Raw genomic sequence first — 23,254 nt, forward strand, 5'->3', positions numbered from 1 at the left:
GTAGGAACGCACTGTAAAACGCTCAGGTGTGAACTTAGGGTTAAGTATTAGGATAGTACAATAAAAAGGTATCCCTGCATACCGCAATACTCTCCTATTTTGTAATCTTCTTTATATATACTTATTTAGCTTTTTTCAGTAGTATAATTAAGTGGTGAAAATTATTAGTGCCCCCCCCCCCTTTTTTGACTGTGATATCTTATGTGCCCCCCCTATATATTGTTCCTAGAGTCGCCACTGCGCAGAGTCAAGGCAACACTAGGGTAAGGCCTGGCCTGTGTGTATGTGTGTGTATATATATACATAAGTGCGCGGGGCGTGTGTGTTTGTACTTTAGGGTGCACACCCTAATGCAATAGGCTGCGCACGCCTATGGGTACAGGGCTGGTTCTAGCTTTGTTAGAAAGAGATTATCATGTGATGTCTGATTTTCATTTTTTTACATTAGTCATGGGATAACCCCTTTAGCCCTGGGCCTCCCGTTCATGAATAGAATGCTAGTATTACAGTGAGGACTGACGCTTATAGGCAGAACAGTAGGTGAGATGAGATAAGGCAGGAGGAAATGTCAATCTATATGAAATGCAGCTAAATAATTCATTCAGGGTCTGCGGAAAGCTGAGTAGTATCTTCTGTGGTCACTAAAACAGCAGCCATTAGTTGTTGTCACCCAATATCTGTAAAAGCTGTACAGTAGAAAAAGGAAAGCAAGGCAGTAAAAGGGCTTATATTTTGGGATTTTAATTTTTTTATATATATAAAATGCCTATGATAAAACAAAAAAAATCACCTGACTCGAAACTGTTGTTCCACTCCTCCATCAAATCCTTCCTTCCATCCTAGGGTTACTGAATTGTGAGTGACGCTCAGGATCTTCAGATCACTTGGAGGATCAGGGCGACCTTGGGTGTAACAAAGAGAAGATTTAAGAGGCGCCACCTGCTGGTCACAATAGGAATAACAACTGTGCAAAAGTGCCCGTCCATCTGTCGTGTCTATGGACGGCTTTGGCGACACGTACAGTACAGACCAAAAGTTTGGACACACCTTCTCATTCAAAGAGTTTTCTTTATTTAGTCATGAAAATTGTAGATTCACACTGAAGGCATCAAAACTATGAATTAACACATGTGGAATTACATACTTAACAAAAAAGTGTGAAACAACTGAAAATATGTCATATTCTAGGTCCTTCAAAGTAGCCACCTTTTGCTTTGATAACTGCTTTGCACACTCGTCAAGAGGTAGTCACCTGAAATGGTCTTCCAACAGTCTTGAAGGAGTTCCCAGAGATGCTTAGCACTTGTTGGCCCTTTTGCCTTCACTCTGCGGTCCAGCTCACCCCAAACCATCTCGATTGGGTTCAGGCCAGGTGACTGTGGAGGCCAGGTCATCTGGCGCAGCACCCCATCACTCTCCTTCATGGTCAAATAGCCCTTACACAGCCTGGAGGTGTGTTTGGGGTCATTGTCCTGTTGAAAAATAAATGATGGTCCAACTAAACGCAAACCGGATGGAATAGCATGCCGCTGCAAGATGCTGTGGTAGCCATGCTGGTTCAGTATGCCTTCAATTTTAAATAAATCCCTCCCCAACAGTGTCACCAGCAAAGCACCCCCACACCATCACACCTCCTCCTCCATGCTTCACGGTGGGAACCAGGCATGTAGAGTCCATCCGTTCACCTTTTCTGCGTCGCACAAAGACACGGTGGTTGGAACCAAAGATCTCAAATTTGGACTCATCAGACCAAAGCACAGATTTCCACTGGTCTAATGTCCATTCCTTGTGTTCTTTAGCCCAAACAAGTCTCTTCTGCTTGTTGCCTGTCCTTAGCAGTGGTTTCCTAGCAGATATTCTACCATGAAGGCCTGATTCACACGGTCTCCTCATAACAGTTGTTCTAGAGATGTGTCTGCTGCTAGAACTCTGTGTGGCATTGACCTGGTCTCTAATCTGAGCTGCTGTTAACCTGCGATTTCTGAGGCTGGTGACTCGGATGAACTTATCCTCCGCAGCAGAGGTGACTCTTGGTCTTCCTTTCCTGGGGCGGTCCGCATGTGAGCCAGTTTCTTTGTAGCGCTTGATGTTTTTTGTGACTGCACTTGGGGACACTTTCAAAGTTTTCCCAATTTTTCGGACTGACTGACCTTCATTTCTTAAAGTAATGATGGCCACTCGTTTTTCTTTACTTAGCTGCTTTTTTCTTGCCATAATACAAATTCTAACAGTCTATTCAGTAGGACTATCAGCTGTGTATCCACCTGACTTCTCCACAACGCAACTGATGGTCCCAACCCCATTTATAAGGCAAGAAATCCCACTTATTAAACCTGACAGGGCACACCTGTGAAGTGAAAACCATTTCAGGTGACTACCTCTTGAAGCTCATCAAGAGAATGCCAAGAGTGTGCAAAGCAGTAATCAAAGCAAAAGGTGGCTACTTTGAAGTACCTAGAATATGACATATTTTCAGTTGTTTCACACTTTTTTGTTATGTATATAATTCCACATGTGTTAATTCATAGTTTTGATGCCTTCAGTGTGAATCCACAATTTTCATAGTCATGAAAATAAAAAAAACTCTTTGAATGAGAAGGTGTATCCAAACTTTTGGTCTGTACTGTAAGTTATAGTAAATTGAAAACAACACATGTGGCTGTTGTAAAATTTCCGCCATGGTTGGATTTTTTGCGAACCGCTCACTTTATGGCGCCATGTCACCTTAGCTTTACACTGGGTGTTATATGTGATGGCAACTGTATATCGCCTTACTGGTGCTGACAAGCTGGATAGAGAAGCTGTCCACTCCCAGAGCGTTGGTGGCCGTGCAGGTAAAGATGGCGTAATCGTGCACCGCGCTCACGTTGGCGATGATTAGAGTGCTTTTGTGAATCCACAACTCATGAGAGGTCTTCACGGAATACCTAAGAGAGTAATATAATGTAGACAGAGGCGAACCGTTAAGTAGCCGTGGCATAACGCCCTACCCTCCCCCCCCCCCCCCCCCCCCCCGCCAGTCTTTCATTAGTGTACATTGGTTTAATCTGTTTTATATACAGCTTCCATTGAGTTCAATGGTAATCCATAGCATAGTGTTTTCCCTTAGTGACCACCAATACGCCACTTTACGGCCATCAGCACTGCATGGGCCTCCCATGCAGGGACAAGCCTGAGCTCAGCTAATCCTGGCCATTTAACCCCTTAGATGCCATGGTCAATACAGCCTGCATCATCTTAGTGGTTTCAGGGGGTGTGGTCTCAAATGACATTGGTGCCGATGTCGTATGGTGAAGGCCCCAGGTCTGCCCTCTGTGGGCATACACAGCCAGAGGCGCAGCCTAATAGGCTGCATGCCAGATTCATACTGACAAGCATAATACACTGTACTGCATAAGTAGTACAGTGTAATCGGAGGATCGCATGTCAAAGTCCCTTGTGGTAAACAAAACAGAATTAAATAAAGTTATTTAAAAAATCCAACTGAAAAACACGCACACTTTTTTAAGTGAGAAAAGTTTATACATTTTATTTAATATTTATTTGGGGGTGCAGATATCATGATACCTTTACTGTATGAGTCAGTACGATTATAGTGATACCAAATATATATTTTTTAAAGTTTTACCACTGTTCCACAATAAAAAAAAGTTTTTCTTTTTTTTTTAAAAGTGTTTGCATTGCCGCATCCCAAGACCCACAACCTTTTTCTTTTTCTTTTCTTTCTACGGAGCTGTGTGAGGGCTTGATTTTAGCGAGACAACTTGTAGTTTTCATTGTTATTATTTTAGGGTACACACAACATTTTGTTCACTTTTTATTCCAGTTTTTTAGTGGTGAATAAGCAAAAAACAGCTATTCAGTTTTTTGTTTTTTTTGCAGCTTTTATCATGCAGGACAAATTACTGCATATTTGTATAGTTTGGATCATTAGGTTGTTACTTATGTGGTGTGAGGATTCGCCTTTCTTTCAGGGGGTCGCAACCACATACTTCTTCAGGACACCAGGATTAAGGTCCAAACAACGCTTTTATTTGGCACCAGCACAAACATAAATGATACAAAATAAACACCTGCCTGACTAGGCACTTGCTAATAAAAAATAACATATCCCTGACTCACCTAAAGAGCCCTGTTCACACACAGAAATCAAATGCGGCTTTCCTCAGCAAAACAGTCCAGCAGTCTCCAGACTGTGACAACTCCAGTACCTTTTGGGGGATTATGGCCCAGTAGTCCTCCTGACTCTGGCTGTGCGACCCTCGCTCCACAGGCGTCGCTGGGTCCCCCCAAACTTCGGGCTATCACGTAGCCTTGTGATCCCTCGACCACTCATAGCCTCTGCAGGTCTTTGTTCCAAATCACTCTCTGTCCTAACTGACTCCCTGGGAGATGCTTTATCCTCTCTTGACCAAGGGAACACCCATCCTGGAAGGGTGTGGATTGGTAGATCCCACTTCCAGTCCTATCTGCCAATCCAACTAAAATCCAGCCCAGAATATACCAAAAACAACCTTGTCTCAGCGACCTACATGCTGCTGAGACTATTGCATCCCTGATTTTAGCTATCTCACCCAGCTGAGGTATCTACCTGGGATATACACACCTTACCGCATTGTCCACCTTATCACAGTGGTAATACCAAATATGTGATGGGGATTTTATTTTTTCATTTTTTTCCCATTGAAATAAAGCCCTCACACGGCTCCGTAGAAAGAAAAATAAAAAAGTTATGGGTCTTGGGATGCGGCAATGCAAAAAAATAAAATGTTAAAATGTGATATTTGGCATTGTACTGACCCAGAGAGTAAAGTTATCATGATATTTACGCCCCCAGGTAAATATTGCAAAATGTTCTAACGTTTTTGTGTATCCCAAAATGGTACCAGTAAAAATTACTTGTCTCACAAAAAAACAAGCCCTCATATGGCGTTAAAAAAACAAAAAACTTATAGCTCTTGGAATCTGGTCAATAAGGCCCAAAACAGGCCGGTCACTCAGGGGTTATACAAAAAAGTTTTTTCATGCATGGATGTTCAATGCAAATCTGTGGCAGAAATCTGAGGGTCAGCCTCAGATTTCGGCCCTCGATGTGTGCACTTATTCTTAGATATCTGAATACCTGGGGTTTTTGAAGTCCAGGGTGATGCCATTCTTCGCCCAGCTGAAGGCCACATTTGGGATCCCCTCAGCTTTACATTCGAGACCCGTGGAGGACTTGCCATCTCCAGGAACGGCCACTTTGCTTAGGTGAACCCCTTTCTCTATTTCCGGCTTAACTGAATTTAAATAGAATCAGGAAAAAATGAACATTGTGGGGTCGAGAGGGTAATGTAGGCCTGCCCTTGGGGACCTCAGCTTTCATAGTTGGTCATGGTTGGCCTAGGACACTACTTTTGACCAAGAAATCCTACTCACAACGCACAACCAGACGGGCGTCAGCCTTGACAGGTGGGGGAATTCCATTATCCACTGTGCACTCATAGCGCCCGGCATCCATCCTCTTGGCGTCTTTAATAATGAGTCGTCCAGTGAGACCATCAACTTGTCGTTCCAAGGCGGACAAGTCTCTCTCCTCATCTCCCTGTTGGTAGAGAGGACATCCTCAGATTTGATCACTTGTAGTTACAAGGCCCTAAACCTGAGGCTGCACTACTGAGAGGTTCTGTGGTCATGAAGACCTTGTGTGGTGCCAGATCATCATCTGCATCAATGTTCACACATTAAGGCACGGAGGATGTACTGTAGATATTAATGAGGATGGTGATTTGGATCCATGTGTCTCCATGACAGCACGAAACTGTTCAGGAATCCTCTACTACTCGTGAAGACGTTGCTCTATACATGAGATACATTCCTGAGAAACAAGGAACAAGCCGTAGAGGAGCTCCTTACCAGCCAGCGCCACTGAAACATCTCAACGCTGACAGGATTTGCATCTGCAACGCACACTAGCTCTGCTCTCCCTCCCAAATCCACTTCTGTGGGGTCAACAAGGCTGCGAATGGACGGAGAATCTTTGTGGGTGAAAAAAAAAGTGCGGATGATGCCTCTATTTTTAAGATGGTGTTCATTTCATGCAGCATAGTATAAAAAGTGCATAGAAACCGTTAACAGGCTGCTGTTGACAGATCTTTAGTCTAATTAACTTTGAAGAAACAACTTCCTGAAGTAAGGAGATGGGCTGCATAGACTGATAAGGTATTACTGAGACATTCAGACCCACAGCATGACACCACAGTACACTGTACAATATAATAAGAATACCAGATCTGTCAACAGCAACCTGCTGAGCCGTCATACAATGTCACAGCCCAACCATTTACAGCGGGTCCCATAAGGTGGGGCACAAGGAGACCAAAAAGCAGTTGCTGCAAGACACTGACAGATGCTGGCTGATAACAGAAAGCAATTGTGATTGACACCACAAGCATTATTGCAATGTGAAACCCTAACATATTTGCATCTGGGGTCTTACAGTGGACATCCAGTTGCACCACGGTGATGTTCTTCCCCTCTTTGTTCTCACAGGTTACGCTATATACCCCAGAGTCAGCTCGACTAACGTTCCAAATCTCCAGAGATCCAGCCCCTTTAAGGTGGTGCCGGTAAGCTCCTTCTGCAAAAAAAGGATACAAAACGAGGTCAGAGTCACCAGACAGAGTTATCTGTTTATTACATATTAGAGCAATGCATTACAGTGTAATTATGTGTTTTTGTGCAGTCAGGTGTAATACTGCTATCTGGCCTCTAGATGCCACTGTTGTACCTTCCATGGCAAAGCGCAGCCCCTGTATGGATAATTGGCTTTCTCTGTAAGGTGCAGGCAGTGCACTAACACCTCCAGGCTCTGAAGTGTGAGAGTATGTTTTATTAAAAAGGTTTGAGGATTTTTTTGAATAATGCATCACACAGCTGTAGTAACCTAATGCCGCAGCATATGGACATTCATGGAAAGCTGACATAGCCTTTACAACGCCGCTAAACATGATTGCGTATTGTGTCCCGACTTTCATTGTTTGCAGTAACTTTATAGATGGGGTTTCATAGCGCTGCAGCCTCAGTCACTGATGAAAGGTGAGGATCTAAGTACCTCGTGCCTCTGAGATGTCCCAGGGTCCTTATAAATTCATGAGGATTTGACTGCAATTGATTTATGCCTTATAAATAGTAGCCAAGGGCTCCCTGGACAGAACATATGGAGAGATGGGATTTTCGTGTCCACAGCCTCCTCCATTTTTGAATTTTTTTCAGTGACCTCAGATTATGCCTCCCATGCACCTCTTTCAAACAGTCCTGAAAAAATTGTATCAAAGGACTCCCAGGCTATATGAACCTGTGTGGTCATGAATGAGTTAAATAGTTCTTCACAATAACCAATGGTGTTTGGCTTAAAATTCTGAGTTACTAGTGAAGATCCTTGCTGTTCAGGCCAGGGTGGAGAGTGGCTTCTCATTGGAGGACCCAACACATCACAAAGACAGCCCATTGATTTAAATAAGAGGTGTGTAATGCTTCATTTCCCCTGTGGGGGTGCTGCAGGCTAACACCTGTTGCTGAATTCCCTCATAAATTACAGTTGATTGCTGAAGGTCCACGTAGGACATGATCTCCACCCTTCATAACTGCTCACCTCTGTTAAGTACTTGCCCCTGTAGACTCCATGTGTAGTTGACCTCAGCAGGGTTGGCCCGGATGTATAATGGAATGAGGGCTGCCCCATGCTCCACAGCCTGGACAATCTTTGGCTGCTCATCTGTAAATTCTGGTGGAACTGAAAGACAAGTTAATGTTCAGAGTGTTCTTGCTGTGTATTTAGCCCATGTCCGGTGATGGCCATAAAAAAAACCTCATGCTTATAGTTGGCCAACAGGGTTGTTTTTCCAACAACATGTTGACATGTAGCACCATAATCATGTTTCTTGACCTCCCTTGTCATATACTGTACATGTGTGTAGTTATCGAAAAACCTAGAATATTCAGTCTTAACTTCACAGGGCATACTCAAGAAGATATTTCACCATTATCTACAGTTTTGTAAGATGTCTCCTTCTTCTCAGATCTCTCCATATTTGGTTCTGTTTTTGGGCCGGTTAGACAGGACCATACAAATTGTTTCATGTATGGCCAGTGTCAGTAAGACCCAATGCCATGGGTCCTGTTAGAATTGAGATGATTAACCCTTATATAAGTCAATCCATCTCATGAGAAATGTAGACATGAACGGTGGTACTCACACAGAACATTGAGTTTGTAGAAGGTGTTGACAGTCTCACTCAAGGCACTGCTGTAAGCCTCACAGGAGACACGTTTTCCATTGTCTGCTGAGGAGACTGTTAATGCAACGCTGCCAGTGGTCGACTTTCCACCATATTCTACGTTCTTTGTCCCCAGATCTCTTCCTTTCAAGCTGATGTAGAGAGAGGCCATGTTAAGAACTGATCAGTTGGGCAGTCAGTTGGCTGGTGGATCAGGTGGGTGGCTGGTTAGTTGGTTGGTTGGTAGAGTGAATAGGGGGTTGCTTGGGTGGTCAGTCAAGTGCCTGGTTGGTCAGGTGTGGGTTTGCTTGGGGCATTGGTTTGTAGGTTTGTTAGGTTATCAGTCAAGTGTTTGCTTGGTTGCTTGCTTGGGTTGTCAGTTGTTTAGTGGTATATTGGTTGGTTGGGTGGTTGGTTGGTTGGTTTGTTGGGTGGTCAGTCAAGTGTTTGGTTGGTTGGGTGGCAGGTGGGTTGTATTCTTGGTTGCTTGGGTTGTTAGTTGTTTGGTGGCTTGGGTGGTCGAATGGTTTTTTAGGTAGATTACTTGGGTGGTTGGTAGGTTGGGTGATTGGTTAGTTGGGTAGTTGGTTGGTCACTTGACTCAGACATATGTGATACCAAGCAATACTACTCACATGACTCCATCCTTGATCCAGGATATTGTTGCTTCTGGATTACTGCTGCCCGTCCTGCACTCTAGAGTAACGGTGCTTCCACGTTTATAGTGTTTGGGTGGGTTGATAATTTTAACATCAATAGGAGGAACTAAAAAATAAATGAAAGACACTAAGACCAATCCAGCCAACTATTAAGGAATCCATTGTTGTTGCCATTCCTATCTCATGGCATTCTGCTCTCCCATGTTATGTAGTTTTAATTACCATCATATGTGGTTCCCATCCCTTATGGTTTCCATGGCATGACCCATTTCTAGTAACAGAAATGACTGCTAGATTGTCCCCTTATAGAGAACTAGGAGACTCACACTGGACATGAAACTTTGTGGTGGCCGTCAATGTGTTCTTCCCTCCATCATTGGTGGCATTGCAGCGGTAAGTTGCCTGATTGTCACTCGGCGCGGTTTCAATTATGACCTCCCTGGAGACTATCTTCCCTGCGGCTATCGTCTTCCCATCGGACACAGTTCTCTTATCCTGAATTTTCCAAAAATATAATTGTTTTTGAAAACTTTCTGTCAAAAAAGCTTATGTTTGCCTCTCACTAATTCAGATGTTTCAAGGACTAGTCTCACATGGCCTGAACAGATCATTCTTTTAAAAAAAACTTCCCCATGAGTGAGGCAGAATATCTTTAGCTTTATTTTGCTTTTATCAGAATTTTTTCTAAATTACTTACCTTAATCCAGATGAGTCGAGGTGCTGGGTGACCACCACTTGAGAGACAGGTTATCTTGACACGCGTTCCAGCCCTAAAACGAGTGTCTGAGGGAGGAGCCTCAATCCAGATCTTTTGGGGGGGATCTGAAAAATCAAGCTGTGATGAACTGGGCCAATAACTACCTCTTCATAACAAAAAAAAGAGAAATAGCTTTGTTTAACAAACGCCTACCCCAACACCAACTCCACCATTTCTGCTCTCAGGTGAAGGTCTTAGTCATTAGTCTGGTGGCTATGGAAATGCTGCCTGATAGTCATATAAGGTTGTCAGGTAGCATATTCTTAGCAACCAGAGTCGGATTTCTCAGCTGAGGCCCAAACTGGCAGAGAGGGGGTGATGAGACGTGGCTGAGCTTACAGTATAACTTATTATTTGTTTTCGGCCATTTTATTAAGATTTTTGTGATTATCTATTAAGGTGGAAAACGTCCTTTAAATCGGCTTTGGCTGGAGGTGACAGACTTTACCACACTTCTGATTTCATGACATCATACTGAGAATATATGACTTACAGTTTACACTGAGCTGGACGCTGTTCGCCTTGGTGTAGAGAAGAGCCTCATTAAAAGCCTCACAAGTCAGCGGCATGCCGTTATGTTCCCTCTGAACCACTGTGGTGATGTTTGACATTGTGATCTTCCCCCCATGATCTGACTGCAGAGAAAATAGTAGAGGGATAGTTTTGATAAAAGTAGATAGATAGATAGATAGATAGATAGAGCATATTACATCGGTTACAATTATTACTCACGTCAGTTACAGTGACTATAGTGTTCTCCAGCTCCACGGCCCCCAGCCACCAGCGGATGTGCACGGGGGGGTTACTTGATGCAGTAAAGCAGGAGAACGATAGAGACGTGTTCTCAGGACCACTGGATGAGCCAAGAATTGTGACTTTGATGGGAAGAACTAAGCAAACAACAGATGAGATAAAGACAAAAAGTGCAGAATAATCCACTGATTTATCGTGTTTCACATGTCACAGTCTGGGGCTAGATAATGGCTCTTGCTGGAGCTCGTGCTCCCACTTCCCTCCAACAAAAATATCCCAATTTCCAGGGCTGAATAAGATCACTGTTGCTTTAGTTGCTATGAAAAAAAAAACACATCTGGGACAGCGGTGTTTTATTTTAATAATCAAACAAGTTCTTAGTATATTGTATTAGTGTAGATTATATGACTTTATATTATTTCACATCATATTGCACTGTATCATAGTATTATGGTAGATATCTGTAACAGGGAGTCGGCAGTGCGCTCCCTCCTTGAAGCACCGCCGGTGTCCCGCTGATAGAGAGGGAGGAGGAGCCGGCGTCCTCATCTCCCTGATAACAAGGGGGTGGGCAGGATCCGGCGGCGCGCGCTTCCTCAGCGCGGCCGGCGTCCTTCATCCCCCAGGCAACGAGCAGGGGCAGGGACGAGCGCTGACGGATATGAGTCAGCGCTCAGAGTTTTGTCTGGGGCTTATGTCATAGATTTTATTATATCAACTTTATATTATATCATAGTGAGCAGGGCCGGGCCGACACAGAGGCTGGGGAGGCTCCAGCATCAGGGCACAGGCCAGTCTGGGCGGCAGGCAGGCCACTGACCACGTCGCTGCTGCTGCCGCTCCTGCCGGTGTATGATGGGGTGGATGATGATTAATAACAAACATACATATCTAAATGGGGGAGGGGCGCACTTGGGCAGCTCAGCCTCTGTTGGTGGTGGACCTTGTCCCAGCCCTGATAGTGAGTCATATTATATTACTTTATATGATATCATATTACATAATAGTGGATTATATTATTTTATATCACACTATATTTCTTATTATATATTATATCATGTATTATATCAATGCAGATTATATCATTTTATATGATATCATATAATAGTATTGTATTACCAGTATATCACGTTATATTATAAGTCATATTAATATATAATATATATATTATATTATTATATAACATATCACATTTTATATATAAAAAGGGTACAAAATAGTAAATGATGTTATATTACTTGATATTATATTACGGTATATCATAGTAGATCATATTATGTTACTTTATATTATATCATAGTAGAGGACATCACATTACATTATATTTTGGATTATGTATACAGGGCAGAAGGTTATACATAATACAATTAATCGTTATTTAGTAGATTTTATACTATATTACGTACGACATATATAAGAACGTTGCGCCACAGAAGACACTCACAGAGAACATTGAGAGTGATGCTGGCTCGGAGGACCATCGGTGTGACGTGATTGACGGCCTCGCAGCTTATAACGGCCTGATTATGTTCTGGCTTGACATTTATAGTCAGAAAACTTCTAGACAGTCTTTTGTTATTGTCGGTCTCCCAGCGGTTGTACACCACCTCGTCATTCTGGACAGAAAAAAAAAGGAGAAGAGGAGAAGTGAAGAGGGATCGCAATTATTTCATAAATTACATCATAAAACTGGAGCCAGGTCCTTATGTGGGTGGGACGTCTTCATACCCTCTACAGTAAACAAAGGGGAGTTAATTAACTTGAAGGGGTTGTCTAGGAAACCCATCATCTATATATATCTATAGAGATTGCAGTGGTCACAGTCGTGACTGGGACCTGAAGCCAGGAGGGCCCACATCGTATGATTTACCATATGTATTTGTCAGAGGGTGGTGAGGACAGGTCGGTGGCTGAGCTGAACTATGACACCAGAGCCCATGAGCCTTTACTTATGCCTCTGCACATTAGGGAATACTGAATTAAAGAGGTGGCTGCAAGGGTTAAAAAAAATGACATACCAATTACCATCACTCAGGTTCCAGCACTAGGCCTCATCTTTTGGTCCTTGCTGGACTGGAAGTGTGATATGATTTCTACACATACGTCACCACTGCCGGCAATCAGTGGCCTCAGCAGTGGCAGAGGTTGCGTACCTTGCCTGCACACATCACTGCTGAGTCCACCTATTCTCTGGCAGCACATCACACTTCTGGTCCAGCGGGGACCAGAAGTGGAGGAGAAGGAAGCACAGTGCTAGAACTGGAGCACCAGTGACAGATTAGACTTTTTGAAGCTTAGTCTCGGAGAACCCCTTTAAAATTGAGGGGGGGAGTACGCAATTCAGGATCCTTATCTACCAGCCAGAGCAGAGAGCAGCTCCTGTATATAGAATGTCTCTGGAGGACCCAGCAAATCATGTACTACATAGGCAACCTATTGAATTCAGTGGACACCATGTAATACAGCATTTCTCCTGTGGTGGCATTGCAGAAGATTTGAACACTTGCTGCTAAGTTCACCCACAGACTGTAGTTGATCAGTGGAGCTCACAGCAACAGGACCTCTGCTTATCGTAATGAAAACCTTCTAGGAAAAAAGGGGTTGTCCAATGCAGAGGACTTTAATGACTAATATGGCCACTGTAACCCACCTTTAACCACTGCAAGGTTGCCAAAGGATTCCCACTATGGGACGTACAGGTCATCCTCAGGGTTTCCTCAGATTTGACAGATGGTCCTTCGTAACCATGAATGATTGGGATGTTAGGGGGGACTATAGAAAGGAATGAGAAAAATAGAGGGTAAAGACCTTAAAGTATGAACACCATGGAAGCAGCCATCTTGTCAATACCTCCAACTAAATTGGTATTTTTGTATGACTTGATTATTCTAACCCACTTTTTATTGGTTGAGTCCAGCCAAATATACAGCTGAAGTTTATTGCGCTATGAATATGAAGACTACCCCCCTTCTTGATGACCTGAGCTGCCTATAGACATTACAGTTTTGTAGGTTGATCTCATCAACACATATGTGGGTCTAACACATATAGGAACTAGCAGAATCTACCTTGAGGTCTACATTTGGACTTACTTGGATGGGACAGATTGGATTTTACCAGTCCAATCTAAAAGTATCCTCCAAGACAAGTGGTGACAGAGGTGCATGGGTAAAGCTCATCACTCCCCAACTCTGTAGTCTTAGCAGGCACAGTTGGCTTGCCATCTTGTTTGTCTCCAATGGCCAGCTTACGACCTAGCTAGCTGTAAATGTGATCTTATGGATACGACATTGTGGTAAATGAGATGAGTATGGTGGGTACGGTATAGCATTGTCTCACACAGCACATTCATGGTGAAGCTCACGGTCAGTGGTGTCTGAAGAGCCGGGTTCAGCGCAGAGCACACAAGTAGGTTTCCATTATCTGTACTTTGTGGGATGACCCTGTGATTGGAGAAAATCGTAGATGTTTTTTAGACATGGACTTGGTGATGCAACACAATAGTCAGTTCTTGGCCTAATCTTTGTTCTTCTATATCAGGTATGCCAAACAGACCGATCTGCATAGCTTCATCACAATGAAAATATACCAAAATTTGTCTCACAATGTGTGATACAGAAATGTTGGTAGATATCAGTGGGGTTACTAACATGCCCATTGCAGTCCCCTTTTTTCTGTCCATGTAGGCTACAGGCAGCCCTTGCAGGTGTAATAGGGGCCCTTTCTCCTATTCATATAGGTGAGGTAAACCAGTGCAGGGTTCCCCTCTAAACAGGCACCACAACAACAACACAATAACAACCAAGACCCAAGTATCAAACCTCCCTTCTTATTTGCATTGGAAATGAAGGAGAGCGAACAAGCTGTGGTGTCTGTGACCAGCTGCAGAAGGAGACACATTGTGACTTTAGGACAAAGAGGTACTGATGAGGTTCCAACTCGTGGAACCTGACAAATGTTTATTCAACACAGAATGATTTTAGTTCTAAATCCCCTTTATTAGTGTAGGTGTGGTTGACACTCACATCACTGTTGTCTCGGTGTCCTCCAACTTGTTGATGGATCCAGGTTGACTACTGGATGAGCCTGAAACTTCCACTCCACCTACATATAACCAGAACATCACATTTGTTATTGGTCTGTATTGTCCAAGTCCACCCATCTCCATGATCTTTTACGTACTTTTAGTGATGGTCAGTGTTGCTGATGGTTTGGCCTTGACAACACTACAAGTGACTGGATACTCTACTCCATAGACCCATGTTACTGAACTTCCAGCAACATATTCCTTAAACACAGGAGGTTCTGGGGGAACTGTGGGAGATATGTCAAGTGGTCATGAAAACAGATATAAAGGAAAATAACTGAATGCAAGAGATTAGAGATACAATGTAACTTGTAGAGGTAGATATGTGATATGGAACATACAATGTAACCTAGGAGGTTGGATATATGACATGTTGCATTTAATGTAACTGAGAAGGGCAGATACAGTATATAACGTGGAATATACAATGTAGCCAGGAGAGGTGGATATATGATATGAAACATACAATGGAACCAGGAGGGGCAGATATATGATGCGGAATATACATTGTATATATATATATATACAGTCATGTGAAAAAATTAGGACACCCTTTGAAAGCATGTGGTTTTTTGTAACATTTTTAATAAAAGGTTATTTCATCTCCGTTTCAACAATACAGAGAGATTAAAGTAATCCAACTAAACAAAGAAAACTGAAGAAAAGTCTTTTCAAGATCTTCTGTAAATGTCATTCTACAAAAATGCCTATTCTAACTGAGGAAAAAGATAGGACACCCTCACATGTATTCCCTCTTAAATTGGCTCAGATCTCACACAGGTATATCACACCAGGTGCACATAATTAGTAGATCGTTACTCTGCATGTTGAATGAGGCTTGCCCTATTTAAACCTCAGACATTTAGTTTGGTGTGCTCCTGACTGTTGAAGTGAGAGTGAGCACCATGGTGAGAGCAAAAGAGCTGTCAGAGGACTTCAGAAAAAAGATTGTAGCAGCCTATGAGTCTGGGAAGGGATTTAAAAAGATCTCAAAAGATTTTGAAATCAGCCATTCCACTGTCCGGAAGATAGTCTACAAGTGGAGGGCTTTCAAAACAACTGCAAACATGCCTAGGACTGGTCGCCCCAGCAAGTTCACCCCAAGAGCAGACCGCAAGATGCTAAAAGAGGTCTCCAAAAACCCTAAAGTGTCATCTCGAGAACTACAGCAGGCTCTGGCTACTGTTGATGTAGAAGTACATGCCTCTACAATCAGAAAGAGACTGTACAAGTTTAACTTGCATGGGAGGTGTGCAAGGAGGAAACCTTTGTTTTCCAAGAGAAACATCGAGGCCAGACTGACATTTGCCAGAGATAAAGTTGACAAAGACCAGGACTTCTGGAATAATGTTCTTTGGACAGATGAGTCCAAAATTGAATTATTTGGACACAACAGCAGAGGACATGTTTGGCGTAAACCAAACACAGCATTCCAAGAAAAGAACCTCATACCAACTGTGAAGCATGGAGGTGGAAGTGTCATGGTTTGGGGCTGCTTTGCTGCAGCAGGACCTGGTCAGCTCAGCATCATAGAATCCACGATGAATTCTACTGTGTATCAGAAGGTGCTTGAAGAACATGTGAGACCATCAGTTAGAAAATTAAAGCTGAAGCGGAACTGGACCATGCAACATGACAATGACCCAAAACATACTAGTAAATCAACCAAAGATTGGCTGAAAAAGAAGAAATGGAGAGTCCTGGAATGGCCAAGTCAAAGTCCAGATTTGAATCCCATTGAGATGCTGTGGGGTGACTTGAAAAGGGCTGTACGTGCAAGAAACCCCTCAAACATCTCACAGCTGAAAAAGTTCTGCATTGAGGAGTGGGGTAAAATTTCCTCAGACCGATGTCGAAGACTGGTAGATGGCTACAAGAACCGTCTCACTGCAGTTATTTCAGCCAAAGGAGGTAACACTCGCTATTAGGGGCAAGGGTGTCCTATCTTTTTCCTCAGTTAGAATAGGCATTTTTGTAGAATGACATTTACAGAAGATCTTGAAAAGACTTTTCTTCAGTTTTCTTTGTTTAGTCGGATTACTTTAATCTCTCTGTATTGTTGAAACGGAGATGAAATAACCTTTTATTAAAAATGTTACAAAAAACCACATGCTTTAAAAGGGTGTCCTAATTTTTTCACATGACTGTATATATATATGTATAAAACATACAGTGTAAATAGGAGAGGTAGATACATTACAAGATACAATGCAAACAGGAGGAACAGACATACCATGCATTAAGAAAGTCTTCAGACCCTGTAACTTTTGCTTACATTTCACATTTTCCTAAAAAGAAATTCAGTTTGCCCCCATCATTCTGCACTCAATACCCCATAATGAGAAAATGAGAACAGAATGTTAGAAATCTTTGCTAATTTCTTGAAAAGGAAAAAATAAAATCTTACATTGACATAAGTATTCAGACCCTTTATCCAAGACTTAGTTGGATAAATAGTTGTAATCACTGCCCTTTGGCAGTGATTACAGCCTCCAGTCTTCTTGGGGATGATGCCACAAGGTTTGGACACCTGGATTTGGGGATTTTGTGCCATTCTTCTCTGCAGATCATCTCACGCTCTGTCAGGTTGGATGGAGAGCGTCAGTGGACAGCCATTTCTAAATCTCTCCAGAGAAGTTCAATTGGGTTCATGTCAGGGCTCTGGCCGGGCCACTCAAGGACATTCACAGAGTTGTCCCTAAGCCTATCCTGTGTTGTCTTGGCATTTGTGCTTAAGGCCATTGTCTCGTTGGAAGGTGAATCTTCGGCCCAGTCTGAGTTCCAGAGCTCTGGATCATATTTTCATTAGGAATATCTCTGTACTTTGCTTCATTTAGCTTTCCCTCAACCCTGATCAGTCTCCCTGTCCCCCCAGAGCATGATGCGGCCACCACCATGCTTCACTGAAGGGATGGTGATAAGCAGGGCTTGGTTTTTTCCAGACATGACGCTTAGAATTGAGGCCAAAAGGCCAAAAGGTTTAATCTTGGTTTCATCAGACCAGTGAATCTTGTTTCTCACAGTCTGAGAGTCCTTTAGATGCTTCTCTGCAAACTCCAGGTGGCTTTAATGTGTCTTTTACTGAGAAGAGGCTTCTTTCTGGCCACTCTGCCATAAAGCCTAGATTGGTGGATGCTGCAGTGATGGTTGACCTTCTGGAACTTTCTCCCATCTGCAAACAGTGTCGGACTGGGGTACCTAGGGCCCACCAGTAAAATTTATTTTGGGGGCCCACCATACAGATACATTCAAATATAATAAATCATTTAAGTTTTTTATATGAACATAGGCTGGTCGAGGTGCTGTACATTGAATATAAGTATGTAGTGCTGTAAATCTAATGTGTTATGTGCCACTTGTGCAGGGGGTGGGAGACTAGGGGCCCACGTTGCTTAGGGGCCCACCAGGGGATTCCCCCATACCTCTGTGGGCCAGTCCGAGCCTGTCTGCACACAATCTAATTTGTTATGTGCCACTTGTGCAGGGGGTGGGAGACTAGGGGCCCACGTTGCTTAGGGGCCCACCGGGAGATTCCCCCATACCTCTGTGGGCCAGTCCGAGCCTGTCTGCACACATCTTTGAAGCTCAGTCATAGTGATTATTGGGTTCTTGGTCACCTCTCTTACCAATGCCTTTCTCCCCCGATTACTTAGTTTGGTGGGGTGGACAGCTCTAGGAAGAGTCCTGGTTGTTCCAAACATTTTCCTTGTAAGAATTATAGAGACCACTGTACTCTTGAGAACTTTCAATGCAACAGATTTTTATTTGTCTTTGTTTTTTGTGTCTTTCCATATCATGTCCAATCCACTAAATTTACCACATGTGGACTCCAGTCAAGCTGTAGAAACATCTCAAAGATGATCAAGAGACATAGGATGCCCCAGAGCTAAATGTCAAGTGTCACAGTAAAGGGTCTGAAGACTTATGTTGATTAGTGTTGGGAAGCATGCTCGGCCGAACACTTTTTTACTCGAGCATCGAGATGCTCGACACATCGCGCGTGTTCGGCCAAACACTGTGTGTGCTTAAGCATGATGCTCGCAGCCAATAAACGTGCGCAGAGTTACTGGCACTCACTGCAATGCCGTAGCCATGTTGGCTACTGGCATTACAGTGATTGGCTGGCTGGAACACGTCATCGGGTGCTATACAGTCTTAGTCAGTGAGAGCTGCAGCAGAAGGGACAGACAGTGTAGGGACAGGAATTGGCTTGTTTGTTAGGCAGGGTTTAATGTTGAAAGGTGTTAGAGACCCAAGAGTCCTTTTAAGGACTATTGTTTTATCTGGCTGCCATATATATTATTAGCGCAACCTGCGCTAAATTGCGTGCAATTGTTTGGCTGCTGCTGACAGTGACACAACCTCTGCTACATCTGTTGTGTTACATTTGCGCTGTGAAATTTAGAGCAATTGTTTTGCCGCTGGTGGCAGCGACATTACCTGCGCTACATCTCCTGTCAGTCACAGGAGAAGGGGCAGGGAAGGGGGCGCGGTTACCTTGACTTGAAGCAAGGAGGCCGCTGCCCGCTTGACTTCAAAAGTGACTCAAAAATAGCGCGCTCAGGGGATAAAAGATAGTTTTTTTCCTGCTTTTACCGCATCTGACTGCAGGAAGAAAATCATCATTAGAAACACACTGCCGGCTACTTGAAGGTACTGCTGGCGGTTTGGGGTGTTTTTTGCCGCTGACAGGTTCCCTTTAACTACTGCCTCATTCCTCATTCTTCTGCTCTATTTCTTGATTGCACCTTACGGTGCTGGCGTCACAAACACAGGGACCCAGCCACCAAAGCACCTTAAACATCCATTACCTTCAAGGGCACCTCAACCACCATCTGGCTGGTGTTCCCTGCAATAGAGAGTGCCCTGGAGGATTTTGTGCTGTCTTCCCATCCACTGCACGCCGGCCCCAGGGGACAACTAAACTGTGAGTACTACTACTGTCCTCGGCACCTCATCACTAGTACACTCACTCATTCAACCACTACACCCCTGTGGCTCGGTCGGCGCAAAAATTGGCGTCACGAACAGGATACAAAATCCCTTGTGCCTTATGCGAACAGGAGACTAAATCTCTTGCGCCTTATGCGAACAGGATGCGAAATTGTAATTGACTGTGTGCCATATTGCTACAAAGAACAGGATTCAAAATACTCTGCGCCTTATGACAATAAGCTCCACTTATTTAATTGAGAGACTTTCGCATGTTGCATGTTTTATTGAACTGGAGAATTGTTTGAATCATTTGAAAACTACATGGGCATGCATCCTAAGTTACTTGCTACAGAATCACAGTGTCAAAAGTGGAAAAATCGTATGTTGCTGTGTCACTACCACTGTTTGCGTCAGTGAATAGACTGTCAATCTGGAACCTAAAATGGCCGCCAGAGGCATTCTTGATTAATTTGCTGCACCATTACTTTAAGCTACATCCTGCTAGCGGCGGGAAAATTGAGGTACACCCCCTTCAGAGCGTGAAAATCTAGTTTGCTACCCCCTTTATGCAAAGTGATTGATAATGTGCTTACCTCCAATGTTGTATTGCCCAAGAGCTAGCGCCTCCCCTATGCAAAGTGAACCCAGTGGGAGGTTCGCGCACCAGAAGAGCCTGACGTGCATGCGCACGCTGAGCACGTCAGATGATGCTGTACTTGTGAAGGAAAGAGACGTGCAAGATAGAGGCAGCGTGGCATTGCGGAACAGCGCTACCGACGAGACCGAGAAAGGCGCTACGTAAGTACCGGATGCAAGCGCAGGCCATACGCCGGAGGTCACGATCGTAAGAGCGGAGACAGAGATCCTCAATTCCCCCGTCATAGTTGTCGGGCCGACTTCCACCACAACATATGAGGAGCACGATCAGCAGGCCCGCATCCAAAATGTCTGGGAATCGTATTGGAGAGAGAGAGGAGAAGATCCCCCATGTAAACCACCTAATTGCAAACCGGATTCCAAAAAAGTTGGGACACTAAACAAATTGTGAATAAAAACTGAATGCAATGATGTGGAGATGGCAAATGTCAATATTTTATTTGTAATAGAACGTAGATGACAGATCAAACGTTTAATCCGAGTAAATGTATAATTTTAAAGGAAAAATACGTTGATTCAAATTTTCACGGTGTGAACAAATCCCCAAAAAGTTGGGACAAGTAGCAATAAGAGGCTGGAAAAAGTAAATTTGAGCATAACGAAGAGCTGGAAGACCAATTAACACTAATTAGGTCAATTGGCAACATGATTGGGTATAAAAAGAGCTTCTCAGAGTGGCAGTGTCTCTCAGAAGCCAAGATGGGTAGAGGATCACCAATTCCCACAATGTTGCGCAGAAAGATAGTGGAGCAATATCAGAAAGGTGTTACCCAGCGAAAAATTGCAAAGACTTTGCATCTATCATCATCAACTGTGCATAACATCATCCGAAGATTCAGAGAATCTGGAACAATCTCTGTGCGTAAGGGTCAAGGCCGTAAAACCATACTGGATGCCCGTGATCTCCGGGCCCTTAAACGACACTGCACCACAAACAGGAATGCTACTGTAAAGGAAATCACAGAATGGGCTCAGGAATACTTCCAGAAACCACTGTCAGTGAACACAATCCACCGTGCCATCCGCCGTTGCCAGCTGAAACTCTACAGTGCAAAGAAGAAGCCATTTCTAAGCAAGATCCACAAGCTCAGGCGTTTTCACTGGGCCAGGGATCATTTAAAATGGAGTGTGGCAAAATGGAAGACTGTTCTGTGGTCAGACGAGTCACGATCCAAAGTTCTTTTTGGAAATCTGGGACGCCATGTCATCCGGACCAAAGAGGACAAGGACAACCCAAGTTGTTATCAACGCTCAGTTCAGAAGCCTGCATCTCTGATGGTATGGGGTTGCATGAGTGCGTGTGGCATGGGCAGCTTGCATGTCTGGAAAGGCACCATCAATGCAGAAAAATATATTAAGGTTCTAGAACAACATCTGCTCCCATCCAGACGTCATCTCTTTCAGGGAAGACCCTGCATTTTTCAACAAGATAATGCCAGACCACATTCTGCATCAATCACAACATCATGGCTGCGTAGGAGAAGGATCCGGTACTGAAATGGCCAGTCTGCAGTCCAGATCTTTCACCTATAGAGAACATTTGGCGCATCATAAAGAGGAAGGTGCAACAAAGAAGGCCCAAGACGATTGAACAGTTGGAGGCCTGTATTAGACAAGAATGGGAGAGCATTCCTATTTCTAAACTTGAGAAACTGGTCTCCTCGGTCCCCAGACGTCTGTTGAGTGTTGTAAGAAGAAGGGGAGATGCCACGCAGTGGTGAAAATGGCCTTGTCCCAACTTTTTGGGGATGGTGATAAGCAGGGCTTGGTTTTTTCCAGACATGACGCTTAGAATTGAGGCCAAAAGGCCAAAAGGTTTAATCTTGGTTTCATCAGACCAGTGAATCTTGTTTCTCACAGTCTGAGAGTCCTTTAGATGCTTCTCTGCAAACTCCAGGTGGCTTTAATGTGTCTTTTACTGAGAAGAGGCTTCTTTCTGGCCACTCTGCCATAAAGCCTAGATTGGTGGATGCTGCAGTGATGGTTGACCTTCTGGAACTTTCTCCCATCTGCAAACAGTGTCGGACTGGGGTACCTAGGGCCCACCAGTAAAATTTATTTTGGGGGCCCACCATACAGATACATTCAAATATAATAAATCATTTAAGTTTTTTATATGAACATAGGCTGGTCGAGGTGCTGTACATTGAATATAAGTATGTAGTGCTGTAAATCTAATGTGTTATGTGCCACTTGTGCAGGGGGTGGGAGACTAGGGGCCCACGTTGCTTAGGGGCCCACCAGGGGATTCCCCCATACCTCTGTGGGCCAGTCCGAGCCTGTCTGCACACAATCTAATTTGTTATGTGCCACTTGTGCAGGGGGTGGGAGACTAGGGGCCCACGTTGCTTAGGGGCCCACCGGGAGATTCCCCCATACCTCTGTGGGCCAGTCCGAGCCTGTCTGCACACATCTTTGAAGCTCAGTCATAGTGATTATTGGGTTCTTGGTCACCTCTCTTACCAATGCCTTTCTCCCCCGATTACTTAGTTTGGTGGGGTGGACAGCTCTAGGAAGAGTCCTGGTTGTTCCAAACATTTTCCTTGTAAGAATTATAGAGACCACTGTACTCTTGAGAACTTTCAATGCAACAGATTTTTATTTGTCTTTGTTTTTTGTGTCTTTCCATATCATGTCCAATCCACTAAATTTACCACATGTGGACTCCAGTCAAGCTGTAGAAACATCTCAAAGATGATCAAGAGACATAGGATGCCCCAGAGCTAAATGTCAAGTGTCACAGTAAAGGGTCTGAAGACTTATGTTGATTAGTGTTGGGAAGCATGCTCGGCCGAACACTTTTTTACTCGAGCATCGAGATGCTCGACACATCGCGCGTGTTCGGCCAAACACTGTGTGTGCTTAAGCATGATGCTCGCAGCCAATAAACGTGCGCAGAGTTACTGGCACTCACTGCAATGCCGTAGCCATGTTGGCTACTGGCATTACAGTGATTGGCTGGCTGGAACACGTCATCGGGTGCTATACAGTCTTAGTCAGTGAGAGCTGCAGCAGAAGGGACAGACAGTGTAGGGACAGGAATTGGCTTGTTTGTTAGGCAGGGTTTAATGTTGAAAGGTGTTAGAGACCCAAGAGTCCTTTTAAGGACTATTGTTTTATCTGGCTGCCATATATATTATTAGCGCAA

At 43.8% G+C, this 23,254-nt stretch overlaps 1 protein-coding gene across 2 annotated transcripts in view; it reads right to left on the reverse strand.

Moving 5' to 3' along the window:
• NPHS1 (NPHS1 adhesion molecule, nephrin) overlaps nt 1–23,254 on the reverse strand; it is a 52,006-nt gene that overhangs the window by 12,550 nt on the left and 16,202 nt on the right. For both annotated transcript variants that reach the window (XM_044278661.1, XM_044278660.1), the window contains exons 5-22: nt 14,610–14,741; nt 14,453–14,531; nt 13,767–13,870; nt 13,078–13,199; nt 11,872–12,043; nt 10,407–10,564; nt 10,168–10,309; nt 9,615–9,739; nt 9,244–9,412; nt 8,894–9,023; nt 8,238–8,410; nt 7,634–7,774; nt 6,479–6,619; nt 5,896–6,017; nt 5,419–5,584; nt 5,123–5,279; nt 2,776–2,927; nt 791–902 (exon numbers count right to left, since the gene is read on the reverse strand). In XM_044278661.1, the coding sequence (XP_044134596.1) occupies nt 791–902; nt 2,776–2,927; nt 5,123–5,279; nt 5,419–5,584; nt 5,896–6,017; nt 6,479–6,619; nt 7,634–7,774; nt 8,238–8,410; nt 8,894–9,023; nt 9,244–9,412; nt 9,615–9,739; nt 10,168–10,309; nt 10,407–10,564; nt 11,872–12,043; nt 13,078–13,199; nt 13,767–13,870; nt 14,453–14,531; nt 14,610–14,741 (2,497 nt within the window). The remainder of the gene's footprint in view (nt 1–790; nt 903–2,775; nt 2,928–5,122; nt 5,280–5,418; nt 5,585–5,895; nt 6,018–6,478; nt 6,620–7,633; nt 7,775–8,237; nt 8,411–8,893; nt 9,024–9,243; nt 9,413–9,614; nt 9,740–10,167; nt 10,310–10,406; nt 10,565–11,871; nt 12,044–13,077; nt 13,200–13,766; nt 13,871–14,452; nt 14,532–14,609; nt 14,742–23,254) is intronic.

Source organism: Bufo gargarizans, chromosome 2 (genome assembly GCF_014858855.1).
Source record: "Bufo gargarizans isolate SCDJY-AF-19 chromosome 2, ASM1485885v1, whole genome shotgun sequence".
NCBI classification, from domain to species: Eukaryota; Metazoa; Chordata; class Amphibia; order Anura; family Bufonidae; genus Bufo; species Bufo gargarizans.